Source organism: Neofelis nebulosa, chromosome 18 (genome assembly GCF_028018385.1).
Source record: "Neofelis nebulosa isolate mNeoNeb1 chromosome 18, mNeoNeb1.pri, whole genome shotgun sequence".
NCBI classification, from domain to species: Eukaryota; Metazoa; Chordata; class Mammalia; order Carnivora; family Felidae; genus Neofelis; species Neofelis nebulosa.
Genome location: NC_080799.1, coordinates 1,159,729 through 1,176,102, shown reverse-complemented (window position 1 = coordinate 1,176,102; position 16,374 = coordinate 1,159,729). Strand labels below are relative to the sequence as shown.

At 60.9% G+C, this 16,374-nt stretch overlaps 1 protein-coding gene and 2 long non-coding RNA genes across 9 annotated transcripts; 2 read left to right on the top strand and 1 right to left on the bottom strand.

Annotated features, from left to right (window-relative positions):
• Positions 1-980: 980 nt before the first annotated feature.
• Positions 981-11,299, bottom strand: MAFK (MAF bZIP transcription factor K). 7 transcript variants are annotated; one of them, XM_058711149.1, is made up of 3 exons: positions 11,099-11,299; positions 2,972-3,051; positions 981-1,446 (listed from the first exon to the last, which is right to left on the bottom strand). In XM_058711149.1, the coding sequence occupies exons 2-3, from the start codon at positions 3,005-3,007 to the stop codon at positions 1,012-1,014; spliced, it is 471 nt and encodes a 156-aa protein (XP_058567132.1). In that variant the 5' UTR covers positions 3,008-3,051; positions 11,099-11,299; the 3' UTR covers positions 981-1,011. The 7 variants fall into 7 exon arrangements, with proteins under 7 accessions (XP_058567132.1, XP_058567135.1, XP_058567131.1 ...); XM_058711152.1 differs by lacking the exon at positions 11,099-11,299 and adding an exon at positions 9,701-10,346; XM_058711148.1 differs by lacking the exon at positions 11,099-11,299 and adding an exon at positions 6,968-7,364.
• On the top strand, positions 7,405-9,543 carry LOC131501277 (uncharacterized). Its single transcript, XR_009256735.1, has 2 exons — positions 7,405-8,817; positions 8,919-9,543. It is a non-coding gene; the product is annotated as an uncharacterized LOC131501277 (long non-coding RNA).
• LOC131501275 (uncharacterized) lies at positions 10,380-16,374 on the top strand. The gene is made up of 2 exons (XR_009256733.1): positions 10,380-10,521; positions 12,645-16,374. It is a non-coding gene; the product is annotated as an uncharacterized LOC131501275 (long non-coding RNA).

Below are 16,374 nucleotides of genomic sequence, written 5' to 3'. Positions count from 1 at the left end.
TAAAAGTTTCAGGCGAGGAATAAGCACCAAGGTGGCCGCGTCCCCTTGTCCTCTGCACCGACAGACCACCCAGGAGCCCCCACAAGGCTGGTCCTGGCCCGGTGCCTAGCGTCACCTCCTTGGCCATCACACCCTCCTCACCCTCGGACTCCACCGGTCACTCTGGCAGGGGGACCACAGCCCACTCCCGAGGCCGCCGCCGACTTCCCACCTGCCCGGCAGGGATAGCTCCACTTCCGCCTCGGAGCCTGCCGGCCCTCCCTGCGCAGGGCTCCCGGCCAGCTCCCCGCAGCGGACCTCCCCGGGGTCGCTCCAACAGAGGGGAAATTCCCGAGTCCTCGTGCAACTCTGCACGTGTACCCCGGAGGCCCCCAAGGGACCACCCGGACCCACCCGCTCCTCCGAGGCCCCGTGCCGCCGGCACGCGGGTGTCACGGCAGGCGCGCTCCCGGGCGCGCGCGCGCGCGGTCCTAGAGCAGCACCCCCTCCCTCTGCCTCGCGGGGCGCGGGCCTCTGGTGGGGCTGAAGCAGGGTCAGGGTGCTGTTCGTCACCGGGGACAAACGGCTCCTCCCCAGGCACCCAGAGCTCAGTCAGGGCAGGGAGGGGGTGCCCGCACCGGCCGCTGGACCACGACAGGCCACTCTCGGGAGGGGTGGCAGACAGAGCCCCTCCCATCCGGGCCACAGGGCCGGCGACCTTCTGAGGACCTTCCCTCCATACGCCCCGGCGCCCCCTGGCGCAAGACACGCGCCCCCGGGGACCTTCTGGAGAGCGCCGGCGCCGGCGGGGCCCGGGGGAGGGCCGGCTGTGCGCGTGCGTGCGTGCGCGTGCGTGAAGGCGTGCGGCCCGCGGGCTCGCCAGACCCCATCTGCGGCCGCACCCTCGGCCTCGTCCCCGCCGGGAGTCTGCGCTTCGACTGGGGCGTTAAGGGGTCCATGCGACGCGGACCCTCCGGCGGGCACCCCCCCCCCCCGCCCCGCCCCGCCCGCCCCCCTCCCGGCGGCGGGCCACTAGGAGGCGGCCGAGAAGGGCACGGAGGCGGAGGAGACGTCGGCGGACTTGACGATGGTGATGACGCTGGTGGTGGCCACCTTGGTGGGGGCGACGGGCCCGCGGGCCACGGTGCGGGCGAAGGTCTGCAGGGCCTCGTACTTGGAGCGCAGCGCGTCGAGCTCCAGCCTCATGCTGCTGTTCTCCCGCGCCAGCTTCTCCACCTCCTGCTGCAGCTCCACCCGCTGCCGCTCCAGCTCCTCCTTCTGCGTCACGCGCTTGATGCGGCAGCTGGCCGCGTAGCCGCGGTTCTTGAGCGTGCGCCGGCGCTGCTTCAGGCGGGCCACCTCCTCCTTGGTGAGGCCCCGCAGGTGCTGGTTCAGCTCCCGCACCGACATGGACACCAGCTCGTCATCGCTGAGCACCGGGGCGTTCTCGCCCGCCTCCTTCTTGACCTGCGGGGGCCGCGCGGCAGGGCGGTCAGCGCGGAGGAGGGGGTGGCGGGAAGGGCCCCGGAGGGTGGCCCGGCGTCTGCCCGGGAACGGAGGCCGCGTGGACGAGAGCCCGGTTCCGGGCAGCAGGAACACCCGGAGGCACCCTCTCTGCCTCCCAAGCCGGCCCTCACGCCTCCGTCGGGGCGGGGGCCCTCCTGACGTCACGCCCGCGGCAGAACGCGGGTGGCTCCCTGACGGGGAGCCCCGCTACGCCTGCCTGTCACCTGGTTACCACCTGCCGTCCAGAACCTGCGAGGCTGTGGCCCACCCGTGCGCAGCCCTCTGTGAGTCTCCAGTGCCTGGTGCGGGGGTGACGCAGGCAGGTGGGGGGGGGAACCCAGGCAGGTGTCCAGGGCCAATGCAGGCAGGTCAGCAGCAGGGGGGGGGGGGGGGGGGACCCAGGCAGGTGTGCGGGGCCGACGCAGGCAGGTGAGCGGGGGGACCCAGGCGGGTGAGTGAGGTGGGGTGGGGGGTGACCCAGGCAGGTGAGCGGGGAACCCAGGCAGGTGTCCAGGGCCAATGCAGGCAGGTCAGCAGCAGGGGGGGGGGGGACCCAGGCAGGTGTGCAGGGCCGACGCAGGCAGGTGAGCGGGGGGGACCCAGGCGGGTGAGTGAGGTGGGGTGGGGGGGGACCCAGGAAGGTGAACGGGGGTGACCCAGGCAGGTGAGCGGGGAACCCAGGCAGGTGTCCAGGGCCAATGCAGGCAGGTGAGCAGCGGCGGGGGGGGGACCCAGACAGGTGTGCGGGGCCGACGCAGGCAGGTGAGCAGGGGGACCCAGGCGGGTGAGTGAGGTGGGGTGGGGGGGGACCCAGGAAGGTGAACGGGGGCGACCCAGGCAGGTGTGCGGGGTCCACCCAGGCAGATGAGCGGGGGACCCAGGCAGGTGAGCCGCAGGGAGGCACAGCAGCCTGTCCTTCCACACCCCTCGGACAAAGTGGGGCCTCGGAAGGGGCTTCGACGTGCATGGCCCACGAATGCACGGAGGTCCCCTGTCCCGCCAGACCCAGCTCTGTTCCCAAGACGAGACAGCCGACCCGGGAGCCCACGCCAGCCTCAGAAGCTGGGAGGGCCCGGGGAGGCAGCACGCTGGGCTGGTCGGACCCGGCCCCGCGAGCAGGAGTGCCGAGGTTGACACGCGCCCCGCCGGTGGTACTGCGGGACGGAGGCCACGCTGCCCACCCCTGGGGGCCGGGGATGAGCATGTCCTAGCAGGCAGGGATCCACACCTGCCACTCCCCCCCAAGGAGGCCATCCCCCCTGGACGCCAGGGCCCACATCTCCTGAGGCCACAACCCCCAATCCTGTCCCCAGCTCCCTGGCACGGCTCTGCTGGCCAACAGCCCCCACCCGACTGCAAGGGACAGGGCCTCCCTCTTCACACTCAGGGCAGTCTTGGGAAAGAGGGGCTGCTGGGGCCGGAACGGACCTTTCCCAAGCCTGAGCCCGAGGCAGAAACGGGGTCTGCCCACCCCCACCCCACTTACCTTTAATGCCTTGTTTGGTTTGGGATTAGTCGTCATAACCTGGGCACAGTCACCCGAACAGAAGGGCTTGGAAACTGGATCTAGAAAATCAGACAAGAAACAGAAATGAGTGAGGTGAGGTTCTGGCCAGGCTGGGGACGGGGCCGGCTGCTGTCGCACGTGACCTGAAGCAGGGACGTCCCCACCACAGAGATGCTCCAAGGAGGCTCGGCTCCTCGGTCCACGTCCCCCCGAAAACAAGACAGGAGGCAGCCGGGACTGAGGGGGCTCCCCGCAGGGTGGGCATCCCGGCCACGCTGCCCAGTCCAGCATCAGCCCACGAAGCAACCCAGACCCACCCCGGCCCCCACGCTGGCAGCCACCCGCCTGGGGGGCACCGGGCCCGGGCGGCCACTGCCTCCCGTCCGACTCCCCCTAAGCTGAGCCGCTCGCACCCTCGAGGCACGGGACGCCACGTTGAAGGGCCAGAGCACACGGCCCCAGAGCCCCCTCCCGAGAACGGCCTCACCCGGCACACGAGGAGCACCGCTGGCCCCCAGGACGGCACCCTGCCCGGGCAAGAGCCCCCGTGACTCCTGACCTGGTCTGGCTCCAGAGAGGAAGGGCCCCTTTGGGGAGCCCCTGCGTTTGCCCAGCACACCCCCAGGGACGGGTGCAGCCCCACCCTCCCTAGCAGACCTACCTCCGCAAAGGGCACTGCAGCTGTGACATCACCACCCCCGCCTAGGCTGCCCTACAGCCCTGACCTGAGGCCCGCAGGATCCCGGAGGTAGGGGCCGCTACTGCGCGAGCTCACCGGCTGTCTGGCGGGAGCCGTCCCCGCCGCCCGCCAGCCCCCCTCCCTCCCCGCCGCTGCCCGCCCTTCTGGTTTTGGCGTCTGCATTGTGTCACACATTCTAATCATTCATGAAAAAGCCAGCCAAAGCATCCCAAGCATGATTCCCCTCTGATAGTTGCCATGGCGACCTTGGGAAGTAGCCAGCCCCTGATGGTCGTCATGGAAACAGAGAAGCCCACAGCAACAATGGCTTTGGGCAGGCCGGTGCAGACATCACAGGTTGTGGGACAGTAAACAAACCAGTGGGTCCCGGCGGCTGGGGTGGGGGGCGGGAGGGCCCGGGCTCTAGACGTGCTGGCACATTCTGTAGCTGGCTTAGGAACCAGGGTCCACGTTCCAAACGCCAGGCAAGGTGAACTGAGCAGAGAGAACATCAGAAAACGCATGGGGGAAGGGGGGGAACCCGGGCCCCAGAGACGGAGCCGCACCAAAGCCTTCACCCTGGGGTGAGTGGGGCTCGGGTGGACGGTCTCCACCCCTCCTTCGCCCACAGCCCCAGGACCCTTGCTACAGCACAGCCTAGACGCCACGCGCCCCCAACAGCCCACCTGCCTCCCACTAGCAGGCGTCTCAGGTCTCAGCACCCGGGCCACCGAACCCCCTGGTTCACTGTTGCCTCTGGCAACACGGCCACTGTCCCAGGCACTGACGACGGATGATGGAGAGCAGGACAGCAGCAGGGCCGGGGCCAGGTGCACCCTCAGGAGGCTTCTGGCTCCTCCGCGCCACCCACGCACACGCAGGAGGCAGACGCACTACAGCGTGGGGTGACCCCAGCAGGAAGACAGGAGCTGCTTCCTGACAGCGGCCTGACCCCCAGCATCTGCAGGGGCACGGCGGGCCTGATGAGTGCCCCTCCCTCCAGGTCCCGGGGTCAAAGCCATGCTAGAGAAGCCACCTGGAGGGCCAGCAGGAGCCAGGCGGCGGGGAGAGCCATGAGAAACTTTTCCCCGGGAGCAGGAGGGGGTGGCCGGGTGTCATTCCAGCACACGTCAGCCAGCGCACAAGGGCCTGGGCCGCCAGGGCATAGCTGTGTGGTGAGTCACGCCTGTTTACAGAGCGAGGAGCTCACATTCCCACAGACCCAAGGCCCTCCCACCCTGCACGGACCGCCCAGCCCGCCCGGCTCCAGCGGAGGAGGGACCTCCGCTCAGACCCCCGACCAGACAGGGGTTTCTGTGCCTCCCCCCCCACCCCCCCCCCCCGCCCCGCCCATGACGGGCCAGCTCAGCCAGGACCCCGGGCCACAGCGCTGCGTTCAGGGCAGGTACGCCCCGCCCCCTCTGGGGACCTGCCCTCCGTGACCGCGCGAGGCGGGGAGGCCCAGGTAAGCAGGAGCTACACAGGACTGGACTCTGCGTCCTCCCCTCCACACAGACCTACGAGGGTTGGCTGGCAGGTCTGCAAGGTCGAGGTCACTTGGGGAAAGCCCTAAGTCCACCAGCTCTGAACCCACCTTGCCCAGCTGCCTGGCCTCCTGCGGGCAGGACACAGACAAGAGCCCAGGCAGAGACGGGAGAAGCGGGACCCCCGGGCCGGCCTGGGCTCCAAGCAAGGAGGGATGCCTTTCTGCGGGAGGGCGCCACGTGGGGGTCTGACCTCCGGGGACTTCCTGCAGTTCTCAGACCTTCTGTCCAACAAGAACAACGTGAGGCCTGAGAGAACAGGAGTAAACGTAGACACGAACCTGGAGAAAAACCCAGCAAAGCTCTTCTCTCTGTGGGCCTTACGCTCTTCCTCTGGAAATGAGAGCCTCAGAACCAGGGGCCCCAGGTTCTGTCCACCTCGCAAAGGCCTCGGCGGAGCCGAGCAGGTGACTCAAGGAGACGCCCTGACTGGGGGGGGGGGGGGGGCTTCCCTCTCAACCCCCAGGGCTCCGGGGGCCTGGACTGGCACCCTCCAGAAGCCAGAGACCCCGGGCCAGGTGAACAAGCCCCAGGCAGGAGCAGACACTGCTCCACGGCCCCGCGCTCGAAGACACGACCCCCCACAGCCTTGGGCGGACCAGGTCTTGGCTCCTGCCCCCTGTTCAGGCAGCCGCCCCGCAGGAAGTCTCCGCCGGCTGACGGAAAGCAGGAGTGTCCCCCCCCCCGCCTCGAGAGGCGGCGCGTAGACCTGGGCTGCAGGTTCAGGGGCCCGGCTCCGGGAGCGCAGGGTTGGCCCCGGCTGCCCTTCCTGCGAGACCTCGGTACGTGGACAGTAAGGGCACGAGGGCTCACCTCTACCCAAGCCACACGAGGTACATGCAGTAGTGACCCGAGGTCGCTTCCTGCACGAAAGGCAAAAACCCGGCAGCTTCTGGAAACAGTCTCAGAGAGAAGTTTGGTGCTTGTGACGGTGCGTAAAACAAAGGATTTTAAAACAACTGCCCTAAAACGTGTATTTATAAACCGCTGCACCTCGGGCCACCTCCACGGCCACCAGAGTGCACACAGGAAGAACTGTGTTCTGAGACTCGGGGGGGGGGGGGGGACCCAGCCGGGGTGAGAGGCCACAGCCTGAGAGGCAGGTGCACCAGCCACTCGGCCTCCCTCCCCTCCCGCCGCAGGCCAGACGCCCCGTCGCCGGGTAAGAAATCACCCACCCTGCCCCCGGCAGCTTCACGAGGGGTCGCTCCGGGGATCGGGCCCCACAACCATCGGTCACGGCAACGCCAGCCGGGCCGTGCACGCAGCCCGCGCTCTCCGCCGGCTCTTCTGAACTCCGGTCAAGTCGCGGGAGCGGCTCAGTGGCCGGAGCCGGTGGGGGGGTGGGGGGGCCGGGAGCGGGTGGGCCTCCTCCGTGCCCGCCTGCCTGTCCGTCCGCCCAGTGAGAGCACGGACAGTCTCCCACAGCCCTCCAGAAGCTTCTGGTCAAAAAGTCTGCGCGGTCAGCACTTCTAACTTGGAACACCTTTCAGGCGACCACTTCCCCAACTAAAGAGGTCGGTTTTCAACCCAACGCCAGAAATTTGCTCTGACGCGCCCCTACACGAGGTTAAGGCAGAGACCGCTCTAAAAGACACGTGCCAGCAGCCCGGACGGGGCCCGGCTCTGGGGACGGCACGGTTGAGAGTGAGGGAGCCGGTGCCGGCCCTCCCTCCCGGGGCCCACGAACAACGGGACCGCCCTTCCAGAGGCCAGGATCTCACCCCCTCTACCCCCCCAGCAAACGTGTACCTCTCGCCCATCGTCTGACGCAGCTCATCTGGGGCGACTCACGGCCCCGGGTCATCCCCACTGTGCTCCGGCCTTCGCGGGGCTGGACCCAGGCTCAGGGCCCGGGGGGGACGCTTTCTCCACCGGTAAAGCCAGGTGGCTGACGGCAGCAATGGCCGCAGCCAAACGGCCCTGGGTCTAGATGGTGTGGCAGAAAAGGGGGTTTAGAGTCTCACCGGGCTCTTAGGTCGGTTAGACCAGCCTAGACGGGGAGCTTCACGTGCACAGGAAGCCACAGCTCCGGCACCTAGCAGGGCGGGTCTCAGAAAACACCTGTTCCCGCTCAGTGTGGAGTGAGGGCGCCCACCGCTCCCCGGCCGGCTACACCCGGCCCTCCCAGAGGACTGTTCCACGCCGGCTCTCCCAGGCCTCCCAGGGCGGCGGGTCCAGGGAGGGTGGGGGGCGGGGCAGGGGGCAAACAGGCAGAGAGGAAAGGGGCTCTGTCCTGGAGCACGTCTGCGCTCCCCCGATGGGTGCAAACCCCAAAGGCACAAGCCACGCTGACGTGACCGCCTCTGTCCCAGGGGTGCCGCGCGCCCCTCCTGCCAGCGCCACAGGACGCACCTGCCCCGCGAGCAAAGGTCAGCACGGCCAGCGCGCCCCATACGCTGACGCCTCACCCGACCGAAGACGGGCCCCAGGAGGACCGGGAGGGCTCCCACGCCCCGCCCACCCCAGACACTGGGTGTCCGTGTCCCATCCGGCTCCCTCAACGTCGGGGTGCGTCCTGCCCCTCATCGCCGCGCCCCCCCCCCCCCAGCCCGGCCCACACCCAGCCTGCAGGCCGGCCCTGGCCGGCCGCCCTCCGGCAAGACACGACTGTCTGCCTGGCTCGGAGGACGTCTGGTCACCTTGTGTTTGCGGTTCGAGGAAGCTGTGTCATCCTGGCTCTGTCCAGAGGTGACTCAGGCATCTGCCAGGCTGACAGCGGGCCGAGCGCCTCACCTCCCCGGCCACGCCCTGGCCCCCCACTCCTCTGGCCCCCCTCTGGGTGGTCCTTCTGTCTCTAAGCTCCCCTTTGGGGTTCTGTTCGCTCCACAGCTGCCCAGGGGTCCCACCAGCCCCCACCTCCACGTGCAGCCAGGCTGAGACAGCTTGCATGTCTGACAGCCCCCAGAGACGTGTCCTGTCCTCACACCCGCCCTCCTCCTGTGTCTCCAGCTCAGGTGATGACCCGTCACGCCGTTCACGCAGCAGTCGCCCCCAAGACCTTGTCCCTCCTTCCGTGGCCACCTGCTGAGTCGGGCCTGCTGGACTTGGCCCTCCAGGACTCCCTGGCTCAGGCCCCAGCTTCTTCCGTCTGGACCGCGGTCCCTCAAACTCAGCGCCTCAAGGTGGTAGAAAAACCCCCTGCTTGAAGTCCCTCCTGAGCCCCTCACTGCCTGGACCACCTGTTGCGTTCCAAGCCTCCCCTCTGTCTGTGCTGGGCTCCCACCCTCCTTCCCCAGCCCTTGCTTCACCGAAGCCCCCTCCTGCTCTCCCTGTGGTAGGCAGACACCCTCTCCAGAGCCTCCATCGAGGGCCGTGCCCAAAACTTGGTCCTGATCTTTCCGTCCAAGGCTCGCTTCCCTTGCTGGATGGAGGGCGGGGGACATTCTCACCTACACCTGCTCCCCGCACCCCCCGGCCAGTGAAAGGCACGCTGCCTGGGGACATGCGTCAGCACCGCACCCGAGGGCAGCGGGGTCTGGGCGCCCCACCTCAATACCTCTCCAGCCTCCCCTCATCCAGGACAGCCGACAGGCAGCACAGAAAAGCAGGCAGGGTGCCACCCCAGACCCCGGATGTTAGACTCCGCGGCCGCAGGCCAGGTACCGAGGCCTCGGGCTTGGTGTCCTTGGGTAAAATGGGGGGGGGGGGGGGGGTAATGTGTGTGACACGATTCCTACATTCATTTCTACCCGTCCTGAAGTTCTATGATTTGAAGACAACACTTTCAATTTCCTGAAACTGCAAGAAAGAGGAAACATGACGGACAAAAAGCAAAAGTAAACACAGGAGCAGCGCATCTTCCATGAGCAGGGAGCAGGGAGGCGGGGAGCAGAGGGGAGGGTGAGTCACTGTTTACTGCTCCGAGGAACAGCCATACAGAGAACGCTCACAGCTGCCCGGGTTCCATTTCCCGTGTGGACTGGACCCTAAGCCAGAAAGTCCACTCCAGAAACCTTTAGACTCGGGAACAGCCAGGACGCGGGCAGGACTTGTCCGCCGCCTGAGATGGTAAACAGACTCTCAGCTACCGGAGCCCCGAGAGGGACAGCGCGGTGGACAGGGGCGCGGAGAACCTCTGGAAAGCGGCCTCGCTCAGCACAGCCCGGGCGCTGGAGATGGGGCTGGAACGCAGCGAGCCCCGGAACCAACTTCCCCGAGGAGCCCCGATTCAACTCCCATTTTTAGCAACCACCTTGAAAGTGAGTGAGGCTGAACTTGGAACGCGTCCCTTAAAGTCCAGCTCCGTTCACGCGCGGAAGGCAAGTGCGCTCCGGAGAGAAGACTTGCTTTGTGTTTTCGAGTTAGTAAACTTCAGTTTGGAACCAGGAGAGATCCCCTCGTTAAGTTCTAAAAGCAGACCCCCTCTAAGGAGCTCAAACTCAAGCATTCCCACTGGTTTGCCCTGGGAAGGGAAGTCCTCCAGAGATGTCAGCTACCCGCAAAGCGCAAAGCGAGAGAGGCTGGCCAGTGAGTCTCACCCACCTGCACAGCCCACCGTCAGCTTCCGGACCCCTCCCACCTGCTTAGACGGACGCTCTTTAAAGAGCCCAGCCCCAGAAGGCGGCAGATTGAGACGGCCCGGCACACGGCTGCGCTTTATCAAGATACCTGTGCAGTGAGGGCTGTAAGGGCAAATCCTCACCGAGGCCAATAAGGGAGAAGGGGCAGGAAGAAGGGACACCCAAGCCACGCTTGCGGGAACCCACTGACTCTATCTGCTGTGTGGGGCGTGGGTGTTGGAGACCAGGGAGCTTCCCGGGCCGGCACCTGGTGAGGGAAGGTGGCCCGATCTTCCACACTGACAATTCATTTGGCAGGGGAGCACTTCTGCCCCGGCCGCGAGAGCGGCACGACAGGTAAACAGCAGCATAATCATTAACACAGCTCGGAGAGCAGGAACTTCCAGCGGCCCCAAACACCAACTCCACCAATGTGGAGTCTTTGTCAAAAGACGCCACAACACGTGGCGAGGAGCAGTACGATCAGAGACAGCAGGCAGAGCGGTTTCCTTTACCTAAGGGAGACCTAGGTGGAGAGAGACACCTTTCCTGTACCCTCCCCAGGCTCCCGGAAAGGTGTGCGGAAGCCGGCACCCTGGCACACTGTGTCCCGAACGCGCCAGGATCACAGAGGAACCCGACTTAGAGGGTTCACAGCGGTCCGACTTAGAGGAGATGGAGCCCCCCACTCACCGATGAGAAAACTGAGAACCACGGGGCTCGGGAGAAGGGACACGTTCGCCCTGTCCCCCTCCCCACCCAAAGCTTCCACATCAGGGCCTCCCTCCGGGGAACCCCTGGCAGGTCAGCTGCTCAGAACGTGACATCGGTCATGAGTCCCCTTCTCCTTGCCCTCCCGCCCCCTCCCCCGGAGCGCGGGTGGAAGCCACCGCCGGGCAGGGCAGCACCGGCTGAGCCGGCGGAAGCACCCAGGTGGACGCGGCCGGGTGGGCCCTGCGCGACCACGCGCTCCCCTGCACGTGGCCGTGTATTTTCGCCCCCGCCTTCCCGCCTCGCAGCGGACCTCCGCGCGCTAAAGGCGAAGCAGGTGGGGAGGGCAGGGCAGGGGCGCCGGGCCCGCAGGAACGTCCGGGCTCCCTAGGCCGCCCCCCCGGGGTGGAGGGGGGGGGCACCGCCTCCGGCTCGGACAAGGGGCGGGCGGGGGGCGGGGGCGCGCTCCCGGGCCCGAGAAAGAAAAGCCCCGGCCCGCGCGGCGCGCTCGCGGTTGGGCACCTGACGGCAGGTGCGCGGGCCGGGGTCTCGGGGTCCCGCCCAACTTCGCCGCGGGTCCGAGGCGCCGGTGACTCAGCGGCGCGCGGCCCCGACCCGCCCCCGCCCCGGCCCCCGGCCCCCGGCCCGGCCCGACGCGGCCGCTCCTCACCTGGCGTCGCGCGGGGGGGCGCGGGCGCGCGGCGGCTCCTCGCGGGCACGCGCTCTCCTCGCGCTCGCGCTCACTCTCGCGCTTCCTCTCGGCCGCCGCCTCGGCCGCGCGCTGGGGCTCCGACTTCGCGAAGAACAACAAGTCCCCCCCGCCGCCCGCCGCCAGCCCGCCCGCCCGGCTCCCCAGCATCTGACACCGCTTCCGGGATCGGCGTCGGCGCGCGTCACGCCGCCCCGCCCACCGCGCGCCGCCGCCCGGCCCGCCCGCCCGCGGCCCCGCCCACCGCGCGCCGCCGCCGCCCGGCCCGACCCCCGGCCCCGCCCATGGTTAGGCCCCGCCCCTAGGCCCCGCCCCTCGTCCACCGCTGCCCCGCGCGCCACCCGAGTCGCTGTTCCGGATCCCGCAGTGTTGCGGCTGCGGGAGCCGCCGGCTCGCCGCCCCCGCGCCTGCACCTGTGCCCACAGGTGTCGTGCGCCCCGCGTAGTGACAGTCCTCCGGTTGAGGAAGCCTGCCCGGGAGCACCCCTGTTGCCCACAACGGCGCTCCCTGGCCTCGTTGCTCTTCTCCCTGAGCACCTACTTCCCAGGTGGCCGGGCGCGCAGGCCCTCAGCCCCATCAGAGCCCTCGGGAGACAAAGGGAGTCGAGCTGGAGTACGCTCGCTCTCCGAGGACAGGGCGCTCGACGCTAGGGCCAGCCTCAGGGTCGCGGTGTCTATCACAGGAGATGAGTGAATGCATCACAGTGCCCACCACCCTGTCCGAGGGCAAGCAGGCCCTGCAAATGAGGGAAGGGCACCTGGCATTGCCTCCACCCCGGGCCTTAGACATCCCCAGGAATTTCTCTTTGGATAAGGAGGATTCTTCTCCATTATAGGAAAGACAGCAAGGTAAAATGGTGATAAGTGGCTTTGACCTACGTCCTCTGTGAAAGTCTCAGAAACTCAGGAGCCTGGGGAACGGTGCCCAGCTGAAGCCCCAGCTCATGGTTTCAGTGGGGAAACACAGGCCCAGCAAAGGCAGGCATGGAAGGATGTTCTGGTCTCAGATCAGGGCCCAGCTCCTTCAGGAGAGAGCAGCCTGGTCCTGTCCCAGGTGGAGGACAGAGCTGGAGAGAGGACCCCACTGTCAAAATCCAAAACAAACAGAGACCAACCTTGCAAACTCCCTGAACAGACACCACCAGTTTGGTCATACCAACGAAGCTGAAGGTAGCGGATTTTGCAAGGCTAAGTTGACCCAAGTCATTTCTTGCTGTGCCTCTGAAAATCAGAAGCAAAGCTTACTCTTTTCCGAGGTTGATGTGAAAGGGCCACTAGCCAATTCCTTCGCTTAGGAAAATTCTGATATGAAAACCAATCCCTGTGGAGAATGAACACTGTGCTTTCCCACCATAGAAGCTGCTCTTTAAGGACACCCCCCTGAGCCCCATTCCGTGTTTTGGTTTGAGTGTTCCTGGATTTTCCAACTGTCTTTTTGGTGTATACACAACAAACTCAATAATGACAGCTTTGGCCATTCGTTGGTTTTATTTACTTCTGTTACATAGGGACTTTTGACGTTTCATGGTGTCAGAAGTGGGATTCAAACAGAAGACAGCCCCCCCACCCCCACCCCACACACAGACCCCGAGGCTGCTGAGCAAACAGACCCTGGCACCCACAGAGCCCACTGAGCTCACCACTTTCTTGTCGACCCTGAAGAGTGAAGGTGAGTCTCTCGAATCTGAGCTCTCTCTCTTAGGTTCTAAGCTGCCCAAATTTATTGTGCATGCCTGCTCAGATGGCCAGTGTTTGTGTGCAAGACTCTCTATTTGCATCCTGTAAGGACCCTTTTGGAGCTGTGTTTTGGAGTCATTTTGTCCTTTAGCAGCTTCTGTTTGCCAATCAAAGAATGCATTCCATTTTCTCTCTCTTGTTTTTGAATAAGGTATGAAGGAGATGGGTTTTTGTTGTTATTGTTTTGTTTTGTTTGGTTTGGTTTGGTTTTGGTTTTTCTTTTTTGGGGGGGGGGTAAGGGAGAAAGGAAGTAATTTTGTCTTGAATTAAAATGAGTGTTCCAGAATAAGAAGGGAAAAAGATAGGACAAGATCTAAATGGTTAACGAATGTTGCAGGTTTGTGGAAAGAGATCTTGAAAAAGGAATTTAATGTGAAGTCAAGCTAAGATTGGAATGGATTTATTTAACTTAAAAAAAAAAAAAAGGATTTTAGGAGAGCCTGGCTGGCTCAGTCAATGGAGCATGCCACTCTTGATCTCGGGGTTGTGAGTTCAAGCCCTGTGTTGAGCGTGGAGCCCACTTAAAATTAAAAAAAAAAGGGGGGGGGCGCCTGGGTGGCTCGGTCGGTTAAGCGTCTGACTTCAGCTCAGGTCACGATCTCGCGGTCCATGAGTTCGAGCCCCGCGTCGGGCTCTGGGCTGATGGCTCAGAGCCTGGAGCCTGCTTCCAATTCTGTGTTTCCCTCTCTCTCTGCCCCTCCCCCGTTCATGCTCTGTCTCTCTCTGTCTCAAAAATAAATAAACATTTAAAAAAAATTAAAAAAAAGAATTTTAATATCAAAAGTACATGGTACAAAATTAGAATTTGGTTTCTGCTGTTAAAATCACATTTTTTTTAGATTGTCAGTCTGCCCCTAACAAGAAATTGTAAACAAAGGTGTTTCTGTACTTTTAATGTATTTTGCCTGCAAAGCAAAGATTCTGTATTTTTTGAAAATAATTTCATGTGCTTTGTCCTTACCAAGTCTTGGATTAGGTAGGAAAATAACTGAGTCCTCTGTATTAAAAGAACTGAGTTTCATTTTTGCAACTCTGTAACTTTCTGTACCTGCCTCTGAAATTTTAATTGTCACTTGGTAGGAATGAATAACTAAGTACTTTACTGTTTTCACAGTGAACTCTGATCCTGTTTGATCACGTGTTTTAAACCTTTGGATATTTTTGACAAATTTCTCACATATCAAATTCTAAACGAAGTCCTTTTGACCCCAAACGAACTTTGGGATTTTAAAAAGGATCCCTAGACTATCTCAAAAGATTTGTTCCCTCTTCTTATAAAAGAGATGCTGAACAAATTATGTTTTGTTACATTCCATGGGAAGCATTGTCAAATAAAAAACGAAGTCTTTAGCTGATATCTGTATAAATATATGTTAGTAATATAAGCGTTCCAGAATTTCTATGAAATTCTTAAAGTCTGACATGTCTTGCTATAATGTTATCAGTCATAATTCAGGTTATTGTTTTAAAATGTATGTCACATAAAATAACCAAATTTCTGGGGCTTCTGGGTGGCTCAGTCGGTTGAGTATCCAACTTCAGCTCAGGTCATGATCTCAGAGTTCGTGAGTTCGAGCCCCACATCAGGCTCTGTGATGACCTGCTTCAGATTCTGGGTCTCCCTCTCTCTCTGCCCCTCCCCTGCTTGCTCTTTCTCTCTCTCTCTTTGTCTCTCTCAAAAATGAACATAAAAATTTTTTTTTAAATAAGAACCAAATTTCCTTGTCAAAGGCATTATAATGAACTCTCACTACATCTTTAACCATGGCCATTTATAAGCCTTTTGCCATTTACAGACACTTACTGTTTTATTCTGATGCTTTCACAAAAAACGTTCCTGCAAAAATGCTTCCTTTACAAAGACATTCATGGGAACAACCCTAACAAGCAGTCCAGAATGCAGGTTCTCTGAAAACCTCAAGACCATAGCACTGAACTGAGTGAGGATTTCTGAAACTTTAATGGAAAACTGATTGAGTCATAAAGCCGCTAACTCAAGATGAAGCAAAACAATTTTGTTAATTACAAAACACTGAACAAACTGATAGAGATGACTGTAATTTGGACGACTTCATTTACAACGTTGCTTGTTCTTTAATGTCTTGTTTTCCAGATGTAAAGGATCCTTTTTCTCCTCTGTCTGAAGTTATCTATGACTCACAACAGTTTGGTAAAGTGTATCTTTGCAACAAAGGTTGAAACATTTTTCTTCCCCCTCCCCCCATTCCTCCAGAAATTAGAAACTCTTATTATTCTCTTTTTAAATTGTTTTATTTTTTAATTAAATATTCTTATTTTTCATGACAATATGTGTGTTTGCATAAGTTTAAAAATAATCTGTTCTCCCTATAACAAGACAAAACTGGCTTGGCTTCCTGGCCTGGAGATGCTTTTGAAAGTCTAATCTGAGTTCCTTCATGAAACATTCCAGCAAAGTAGATTTAACAGCACCTATAAGGGGGCGCCTGGGTGGCTCAGTTGGTTAAGCATCCAACTTCGGCTCAGGTCATGATCTCGTGGTTCACGGGTTTGAGCCCCTCTTCAGGCTCTGCCTTGACAGTTCAGAGCCTGGAGCGTGCTTCGGATTCAGAGCCGGGAGCCTGCTTCAGATTCTGTGTCTCCGTCTCTCTTTGCCCCTCCCCTGTTCTCTCTCTCTCTCTCTCAAAAACAAATAAACATTTTTGAAAAGCACCTATGTGATCAATCACTATTCCTGTGTACTTATGTAAATAATCATACCAAGTATTTGGAAACAGTCTTAATTTGCAAGCAAATTAGTTTTACTGTGGTTATCTTTGATAGAAATCGGGATGATTACAGAGAGAAAAATAGGCTTCGATAATTAATCTTTGTGGATATCAGATTCTAGTGCTGTTTCTTGTCTCTGAGATTTTGTTTTCTACCTGTAATCTGGACTGGATCCTGAATTCTTCCAGTTTCCTCCAAAATTTGGCTAGAATTTTCCAAACTAACATTTCCAATTCTCCCATTCTCTGGACTTGGAATCTTTATGAAACTAAAACCATCCTTTGCCCAACGCTGGACAACTCGATGTCAACTTCGGAGAGCTCAGCACAACAGCTCGTGTGTGGACAGCGACCCGTGCCTGGGGCCGTGTGACTGCTTGGAAAGATCCCCAGGCACATTCATGCCGCAAGCCAGAGAAACAGGTCAGATCACCACTGCCCTGCTCTCGCCTCATCTGAAGAGTCTCCAACCCCGACGTCTGCAAACTCAACTGGCCACTCTCCAAACTCAGAAACTGAATTTGTAATTTGCTTGAAGTATTAACCTTTTTCTTTTGTTGCCGTAGAAATCTCTGTCGTTAAACCACCTGCTCGCTTGCGTCGTATAGAGACCTGATTTAGATGGAGCCCAACTGAGGCACTGGCCAACACCCTCAAGTTCACCCTGTCCTAAGCAACTGTTGGGCGATGCGACTGTTAAGACATTATGCATGCTTTTGAAAAATAACTTTAAAAAAATATAACCCATTTAATG

Coding starts and splice junctions, on each gene's coding strand:
- MAFK (XM_058711148.1), bottom strand. CDS start 7,022: ATGACCCGGGGCCGTGAGTCGCCCCAGATGAGCTGCGTCAGACGATGG. Junction 3,052..6,967: donor CGTCAGACGATGGGCGAGAG/GTACACGTTTGC, acceptor CTGATTTTCTAG/ATCCAGTTTCCAAGCCCTTC. Junction 1,447..2,971: donor AACCAAACAAGGCATTAAAG/GTAAGTGGGGTG, acceptor CGGCCCCCGCAG/GTCAAGAAGGAGGCGGGCGA.